This window comes from Uranotaenia lowii, unplaced genomic scaffold, assembly GCF_029784155.1.
Source record: "Uranotaenia lowii strain MFRU-FL unplaced genomic scaffold, ASM2978415v1 HiC_scaffold_207, whole genome shotgun sequence".
Taxonomy (NCBI): domain Eukaryota; kingdom Metazoa; phylum Arthropoda; class Insecta; order Diptera; family Culicidae; genus Uranotaenia; species Uranotaenia lowii.
Window position 1 is genome coordinate 8058 of NW_026598099.1, and position 9312 is coordinate 17369.

Below are 9312 nucleotides of genomic sequence, written 5' to 3' on the forward strand. Positions count from 1 at the left end.
GTTTATTTATTTATTTGTTTAATTTTTAATTTTTCGTTATTTATTTATTTATTTATTTATTCATTTGCATATTTATTCATTTTCGCGTTTATTATTTATTCATTTAGTTTACAGTGATTTGTTAGGTATTTGTTTGTTTATTTAATATATTATGTTATGGAATGCACGCCATAAAAAGAGATGTTAAAAAAATAAGACACCAGCCCTCTATATGTCAGTTCCTGTATTGTTCCTGTCATGTTGCTGTCATCGAAGGGGACGAGAACATCACAGACGGGAAATGGGAACAAGGCTGAAATGAGAGGCAGAAAAGGCATAAATAGAAGGAGCTCGCAAGACGCGAGGCTTTTTGATGAAGTTCCGGTCCGAGGTGGAGCAGCAACTGCGCGGTCACACACCCAACGTGACGATCGTTTCAAACCGTAATTGGGTGGCTCTGACCCCCTTCCCCGTTAATAAGGATCTAGTAGAGATTCCCGTGAAAAAACAACGGCCAACTGGAAGACTTCACACCGTTATTTCCCGGTTGGTCGGTCGAGTGTGGCTTCTGTGAAGTGAACCAAGGGACAATAGTCTTCCCCCAGTGCCGCGAATCACCATCAGCCTTCTCGAGAACACACCGGTGTCCCGTGAGTGCTAAGGTCGTGCAAGTGCCAGTGCCCCAACCCGTTACAACCCCCTTCGGGGCACTTCATGCTGTGGTGAGGCCTGGTGGGAATTCCCCCCTTGAGTTCTTGTGCCGACCGAAAAGCTAGAGCCCCTCGATTGAAGTGAGACACTCGCGTGGTAACCAGTGCACGAAATCAAGCTCCCCGGACCGCGTAGTGAACGATAGGCCTACGCCCAACAGGCCGAGTAGTTGCGGGAATTGCCCGAAGAGCGATTCCGGATTCCGCCCTGTTCCTGTTTTCGTCTGATCCCGTTACGTCGTTCCAGTAGACGTCCCCCAACGAGTCGACCATCGAGAAACGGCCGCAACGAGATCATCGAGATTAAAAATAAAAAGCGCAAGTACAAAACCAAACCAACCATCTTATAATTTTCCTATCGAATCAATTTAAATTAGAGAAACAAACAACGAAAGAAAAGTGGATTTAAAAGTTTCCCAAAATAAAATTATGTATGGTCTTTTTCTATCCAAATTGTTGAGACTTTCTTTAGTTAAATGTGCATTCCCTAAAATCTAAAAATATTTCTCTGTTTTTGTTCCTATAAAGTTTCAAAAGGTTTTAAAAGTCCGCCCATTAATCAAAGATTTACTAGTTGTTGTTGAATATTTCTCTGGTGATCACTTTGATTTCCCCTGTTGAGCTAGCGCAGGGAAGTAGGGTCAAAACGACTGTAACAATTGGCGCCCAACGTAAAAATTTTGATCAAATTTAAATTTTCATTATTAAAATATTAAGAAAAAATGGTTTACTTCCAAGACCAGAAGTAAATCCCTTTTTCTAATTGGTCTCCCGGAGAAATTCAGTTAAATTGACCTTCATTAAAATCGCGTAGTCGTTGAAGCAAGTTTTTTCAAAGTCATTTCACGAGGAAATTTTGGGGATGAAAATTCACTGATTACAGCGAATGATTATTACTATTATACAAACCATACTCTTCTCCCGAATTGTTGATCAATCTGAAATTGTTACTAACCATTCTAAAGTACCTTCTTATCCAACAGCAAAATTATAAGTTCATATTTGCCAAGACTAATCTTGCATTTAGTTGTGTTCATACCAGATATTGCTTACCTCTTGGCGTTTAAAGAAACCCAAAGTCACCCACATAAGTAGCATATTTCTTTTTCAGCTCACATATCCAAAATCAACCGATTAGTTAATTTATTATTTCCTAAGCTAGAGTTAATCAATGATGGAGGACTTGAGTTTCAATCAAGCGATAGATCGCTTGGTGAAATGGTATCAAGTCATGCGGGTGGAGTTATTGGAGGAAGATGAACTTGAGCAAGAGCTCAAATGTCGCGACGTGATATTATCAGGTTTGGATTTATCTCGGAAAAGGAAATGTTTGCGAGATGCCTTAAAAAGGGAGAAAGAATCCGGTTTAAAGTTAAGTGCCTTAAGCCTAAGAACAGATCCCGAGAATGAGCGGGAACTTTGCCTTGTTAAATTTAAACAAATTAAAACACTGTTGAAATCTAGCAGTACGGACGAATCACAGAAAAGGATTTGCTTAGCCCGTCTAGCCCATGTGGGTACACGAGTGGCTACCCTTCTGTGTTCGTCGCGTGGTTCACCTAATCTCCTAACGCAGATGCAAAATATGTTGGTTGAGTTAGTCCAACTCTTGCAATCTGCCTACGATCCATCGGGTATCGCGACGCAGGAAATCGTGGTCCAAAATCCATCGCAGGCTATCACTGAGGCAAACACCAACACGGAGGTCGAGCTTCCATCACCCTCTGTTCTGGGCCAGGACGACCTAGATTGGATCCACAGCTTGCAGGCGAGGATAGTTGGCCTAGAAGAAGAATTGGCAAAACGGAAAGAAGGAAGAGAAGTTGAGACTCAAACGGAACAAGAAGTGTTCAATGTTTCGAACCCACTGGAAAGAGATTTCAGAAATTACTCTGAAAACTTTTCTGCTATCTCCAGTTTTCAAAACAATTGTTTCCCTCAAATTTCCCTTAATCCTACTTATCCTCAACAAAATTTATCTTACCATCAAATTACCAATCCTTATCCATACTTAACAACAAATATTTCTCAATCCCACAGTGAAAATAAACTTCCGAATATTCTGTCCCACCAGCCCACAGTTTCAAATATTCATCTGAACCACCCTAGCAATCCTCAAAACCCTTTTCCCACTCCTTCCAATCAAATTCCTATAAATCCTAGTAACCCCCATCAATCCATTCCTAATGTGAATTTCTCACATAATGTAGGACAACCAAATTCCTGGTCAAACAACTGTCCAAATCCGAACCCTTCTCAGCCTCAGCTCCCATATAACGCGTTTCCAGGCCAGTACCAGGGACCATCCGGTCAACCTCAAGGACATTGGGGATCACCTTACGGGAATCCCGGGTTTTCGCATCAGTTTCAGACACCTTTTCATTCCCGACATACTTTGCCAGTATCCAAATGGAATATTGCAAAGTACAGCGGAGATGATCAAGGGTTGAAACTGAATGAATTCCTGGAAGTCGTTCACGCTCTGTCCATGGCTGAAAGGGTGTCCGATCAGGAGCTTTTTGAATCGGCTGTACATTTGTTTTCTGGATCTGCCCTTAAATGGTATATGACACAGCGATCTATGGGCCGGCTTGTCAGTTGGCAGCATTTAGTTTTCGAGCTCCGCAGAACGTACATGCACCCAGACTTGGACGCTCTCATCAAAATGAAAGTGTACCAAAGGCGTCAACGGCAGCAGGAGTCCTTTCACGAATTCTACAGCGAGGTAGAGAAGCTGATCCGCACGATGAGCGTCCCTATACCCGAATTCGAGAAAATTCAAATCCTTCAGCAAAACATGAGGATGGACTACAAGAAGTTCATGGCTTTCATTCCCATCTTGAACTTAGAATCCTTACTCTCAGCGGGTCAGAAGCTTGATGCGCTTAATTTTTCTGCGTATAGCAAGGTGTTCGGCTCTGATAAGGTGGTTCACGTGATCGAAGACGAAGATCTGGAGCAGCCGAGGTCGAACAAAAGCAAGAAGCAGGCACCAAGCTCTGATTTCGTCGTACCGGTTCAACAACATCCAAGGAATAATTCAGCGGGTCCTAAAGCGAATGTTGTTCCGAAGAACCAGAACCAGTTCGCGCAAAATATACCTGGCCCGTCACGGCAAATAGCCAGTAAGCCTACAGCAGTCGGGGAACCATCTGGCAGTCAGTCGCAACCTCAACTCACGTTAGAGATGGTGGTAAACAACCACAAGCCTCCTCCATCAAATCGTTGCTACAACTGCAATCGGGAGGGACATCATGCAGCAATTTGCCGTCAACCACCAATCATCGTTTGCTTCAAATGCGGGCTTCGTGGATTTCCGACTGCTATGTGTCCGTATTGTTTAAAAAACCACGGTACTGCGAGCCAAAAACGCGGTTCGCAGGAACGCCAGGCGTAACTTCTTCTTCTGACGGTTCGTCAGCTCCTCCGTGGTTCTGGGAAACGGTCCCAAACCACTGTTATTCCGCAGATACTGAAATCTGTCACATTTCGTATCCATTTCATAATGATCACCGTCCATTCGTGGATATTCGCATCCACGATATTCCCGTTTGTGCCCTTTTAGACAGTGGCAGTAATTACACCTTGATCAATCAGAATGTTTTTCGCAAGTCCAGACACGAGAAATTGAATCCATTGACCAAATCGCTGGATCTTCGTTCAGCAAGTGGTGATTCGATGGAAATATTAGGCCAGGCCTTTCTGCCCATCCAGTTTGATGGACGAACTAAAGTCATCACCACTCTGGTGGTGGCTAATTTGTCCATCGACTGCATTTGTGGGATGGACTTTTGGACCAAATTTCAGATCGTTCCCACTATGTTGTCTGGAGATTCCGTGAATGCAGCGTTCTTGGAAAAGGCGTCTTCGTCCGCCGAATGTTTGTCGCTAGAAGAAGAAAGAGAATTGGAGGAAATTAAAAAGAGTTTCTTAGCAGCTGGTCAAGGCAAACTCACCATTACTCCTATGGCCACTCATCGGATCGTCTTGAAGGAGGAATACAGAGGCAAGCCACCAGTTCGTCAATTCCCATATGTGATGTCTCCGAAAACCCAGGCGTTGGTAGCTGTCGAGCTGGAACGGTTGCTCGAGGCTGGCATCATTGAGCGTAGCGAGTCCGACTGGTCGTTGAATTGCGTGCCGGTCATTAAACCCAACAAGGTTCGGCTTTGTTTAGACGCGCGGAAGATCAACGAAAGAACTGTACGTGATGCTTACCCTCTACCCCATCCTGGAAGAATATTAGGTCAGTTACCAAAGGCAAAATATTTGTCTACAATAGACCTGTCCGAAGCGTTTTTACAGGTTCCCTTAGAAAAAGAGTCCCGAAGGTACACAGCTTTTAGCGTGCAGGGTAAAGGGTTGTTCCAGTATACCCGGATGTGTTTCGGATTGGTCAACAGTCCTGCGTCATTGGCCAAAATCATGGACTCCGTACTGGGTCATGGTATACTGGAACCGAATGTTTTTGTATACCTCGACGACATCGTCGTGGTTACAGAAACATTCGAGCATCATGTGCAGCTTCTTACGGAGATCTCCCGTCGTCTACGTGAAGCCAACCTAAGCATCAACCGGGAAAAATCTCGATTTGGGGTAGCCGAGGTTCCTTTTCTAGGTTACCTCTTAGGAACGGAAGGGTTACGCGCAAACCCAGATAAGGTGAGGCCGATCTTAGATTATGAACGGCCAACCACGGTGACGAAGCTCCGTAGGTTTCTAGGAATGGCCAATTATTATCGGCGATTCATCCCAGATTTCAGCGGGGCAACTGCGGCCTTAACAGATTTGTTGCAAACGAAATCGAAACTGGTCCGGTGGAATGAAGAGGCGGAAGCAGCCTTCGTTCGCATCAAGGAACTTCTAATTTCTTCGCCCATTCTGGCCAGTCCAGATTTCAGCCGCCCTTTCACCATCCAGACCGACGCGAGCGACGTGGCAGTGGCCGGAGTATTAACGCAGCAGCAGGAGAACGGAGAGTGTGTTATCGCATACTACTCCCACAAACTAACTACACCTCAAAAAAACTACCATGCCGCCGAAAAGGAAGCATTGGCAGCTATGCTAACGATAGACGCGTTGAGAGGTTACATTGAAGGTTATCATTTCACTCTAATTACCGATTCATCCGCTCTTACTCATATACTCAACGCAAAGTGGAAGGTCGGATCTCGCTGTAGTCGGTGGGCGCTCATTCTGCAGCAATATGATATGAGAATAGTGCACAGGAAAGGCAAAGAAAATGTTGTCCCTGATGCACTTTCTCGTAGCATTGCAGCAATTGACGGCTCACCTACAACTTGGTACGATTCCATGATGGGTAAAGTTGTGAGTAAACCGGATGAATTTGTCGATTTTAGGGTCGAAAATGGTAATCTCTATAAGTACATCTCAGTACCTGACTTTCCACACGATTCTAACTTCGAATGGAAATTGATACCGCGCACAGAGGACATCCCGAGGATTATTGAAGAATCCCACATCACGTCATTTCATTCGGGATACGAGCGAACGTTAGCTCGGATCAGGCAGCGTTTCTACTGGCCGCGAATGGCAGCTCAAATTCGTAAATTTGTTAGACAATGCACGACTTGTAAGGAGGTGAAGCCATCTCACGTCGCCACAGTACCCGAAATGGGGAAAATGCGACTAGCGGATCGACCCTGGCAAATAATTTCGGTCGATTTTATTGGTCCCCTTCCTCGAAGTCGTAAAGGTAATCAGCATTTGTTGGTGGTTTCGGATTACTTCTCGAAATGGGTTTTGGTTCAGCCTGTGAAGAAAATCGCTAGTTCAACCATGTGTGTAATTTTAAAAGAGCAATGGTTTTTGAAGAATTCGGTTCCTGAAATTATAATAACCGATAACGGTTCCAGTTTCCTGTCAAAAGAATTCAAATCCTTGTTAGACAAATTCAAAATTACACACTGGTTGAATTCACGATATCATTCACAGGCGAACCCCGTAGAGAGAGTGAACCGAACCATCAACGCTGCTATCAGGACCTACGTCAAAGAGGATCAGAGGCTCTGGGACACTAAAATCGCTGAAATAGAAATGATTTTGAATACTAGTATACACTCGCCTACTGGATTAACACCCTACTTTATAATTCATGGGCATGAGTACGCAGAACTCGGATTAGATTATCGGCTGGCTCGCCACGATGAAATGCTATCGTCCGAGCAGTACGAGGAGCGGCGAAAAGCCTTATTTACAGACATCTACGAACTTGTCAAGAAGAATCTTGCCAAGGCGTACGCTAGTTCAAAACGAACGTATGATTTGCGGCTTCGCCCGGCAAAACCTTTTGTACAAGGGCAGTTGGTATACCGAAGGAATATGAAACTTTCCAACGCGGTGGAAAGTTACAATTCAAAATACGGTCTTCAATTTTTGCCTTGTCGAATAAAAAAAGTGCGAGGTACGTCCTCTTATGAACTAGAGGATATGAATGGCAAGGATCTAGGCATATGGCCAGCAGCCCACATAAAGCCAGCATAGCTACTGGATAACAGATTAGTAAGCTGGAATGAAAAAAAAAATAAAAGAAATTTGCTCACCTTGACGAATTCCCCCAACGATGAAGCTAAATATCCACAGGTGTCCAAGACTAGTATTTTTCCATCCCCTTTCGCATCCGGCTTTTACGTCCTGCATCTAACTTGTCCTGCTGTCCTCGAAGTACGAAAACACTTGTCGCTTAGAAGCCCTAACAGAATAGCTTAGTTTACATGGTATTGCGTTGCGCAGATCATGTACTATGACACCCTCGATGGGTTTCGAGCGAAGGAAGGATAGTAGGTCCATATTGACAGGGCGGGAGGAAGGATCTCGACGTCAAATCGTCCTTTTTTCACCGGCAGCTAAGGCAAACAGCTGGCCCTCAAAGGAGTCGTAGTGTCCAGGGCTACATATACCACGATAGGTCGGTTTGATATGGCCGTTCACGACACCACCATCGCCCTAAGGCGGCATAAACAGATGGTCTGCTGACGTCTTTGAGATTGAAACGAGAATATCTTCCGCGATTTCGTCACCCTTCACATGCATCTTATGCTGTCTGGTTAGCTGATCAGGAACTTAGTCAACACTCTTCCGTGTGAAATATATCCGTCGTAAAAGTTTTCTTTCTGGGTCCAAAAAAAAAAACTATTTCACCACTTTGGTCCTGCATCATAGAGCGATTCAAAGCGTTTCGTTGGCAACGTCGAACCACTCGCCACAAAAATCTTGAGGATTGGGTCCCATTGGATGTGTATCACCTAAAAGAAAAAAAAAACATCAAACTAACCCGCTTATCAAACTTAATACAGCATACCTACCGGAGTTCCGGTACCTTGGGAGAAACCAGCAGGCTTCCGCGACGGGGCACACTTATTTCTTCCTTCCAAACGCCTGAAAAAAGGAGTTTATTAGCTAAAAGCTACTATTAAGCAGATTTTCTCAACTTACTCTTCCTTCTTATCGTCCACCGCATGCCGATCAAACCAAAACCACCAAACAAACCCCCGCAATCGAGAATGACGTTTGTATGCCACGTCATCACCCGTCATCACCAATCGCCAGCAGTCATTATCTGTCATCATCAACGAAAAGCGAGTTTCGTTCAGTTTGGCTCAGGACGCAGCCAGTTTATGCGATGTTTACACACGATCAAAGAATTAAACCCAATTCTGCGTTATTTAGCTATTTTGCACTCAAAATTGAGCGATGAATGAAATAACGTTTCGAGTTGGTAATTCTCCTAATAAAGCCAATCGTTTCAGTTGCGCGCGAACTGAAACTGATGAATAAGTTTAAGTTTTCTGTTAGTAATAATGTAATTAAGTGTTGGATGTTAGTTATAGGGATTGAAGGTTGAATGATAGTATGAATGGTAGTATGAAAGATCAAAAGTTAGCGTGTAGTCGGATGAATGAAGAAAGAATGCGTGATTCAAGCTAGAAATAGGTAGTTTAGTTATTTATTTTAGGCTAATTTAGGGTAAATGCTGAAATAAGTACGTCGTCACGGGAAATCTGGTATTGAAAAACATTTGATAAGAGGTGTCTTGGCAATTTATGATCTCTTAATTTTCTGAGAGCCTGCTGGATGAGATCGCACACTGAATGATTGGGGGGACACTTTTGGTTTTGAGAAACGATTTGGATCAGAGGAAAGAAAGATGGAATTTTTTTGAGATGACGCAAAATGGTAGTCAGTGATCAGTAATTCCTATTATGGACTCGTGATTTGGTGGAGGGAAGACTTTGTTTTGGCGACTAGTTCGGGATGACTCCGTTGAGGAACGAACAGAAATGGGCGTCTTTCGGGAAAAATCTTGGGTCATTGTTACCGTGCTTTGTAACCCCGTCTTCAAATCGGCTACGTGAGAAGATTCCTCTGCAAGCATGAACAAATTAATGTAGCGATCCTAATGCTAAGGGAGCCGCGGTAGGTAAGGCGCTAATTCCTGCCGTGCATAGTGACCCGGCATTAGAATCGACGACATGGGGAGATTCCTCTGCTTGGATATGACTCAATTACTCTAGAATATGTTGCGAATTGAAGACCAAGGGAGCCACGGTATGTGAAGGGCTTGCACTCTTACTTCACAATGGCTATGAGGATATTCCGTTAC

The 9312-nt window shown here is 44.0% G+C and overlaps 1 protein-coding gene across 1 annotated transcript; it reads left to right on the top strand.

The window, feature by feature from the left end:
- The first annotated feature begins 1863 nt into the window (after window positions 1–1863).
- LOC129759617 (uncharacterized) lies at window positions 1864–7490 on the top strand. The gene is made up of 7 exons (XM_055757100.1): window positions 1864–2544; window positions 2900–3041; window positions 3092–4018; window positions 4159–6494; window positions 6645–7016; window positions 7293–7373; window positions 7443–7490. The coding sequence occupies exons 1-7, from the start codon at window positions 1864–1866 to the stop codon at window positions 7488–7490; spliced, it is 4587 nt and encodes a 1528-aa protein (XP_055613075.1).
- Window positions 7491–9312: the final 1822 nt, after the last annotated feature.

What these genes read in the sequence shown, in the direction of transcription:
- LOC129759617 (XM_055757100.1), top strand. Translation starts at nt 1,864, where the DNA reads ATGGAGGACTTGAGTTTCAATCAAGCGATAGATCGCTTGGTGAAATGG. An exon ending in TGGATTTCCGACTGCTATGT is followed by an intron (nt 4,019 to 4,158) that starts GTCCGTATTGTT and finishes GTTATTCCGCAG; the next exon opens with ATACTGAAATCTGTCACATT. An exon ending in TCGCTAGTTCAACCATGTGT is followed by an intron (nt 6,495 to 6,644) that starts GTAATTTTAAAA and finishes TATCATTCACAG; the next exon opens with GCGAACCCCGTAGAGAGAGT.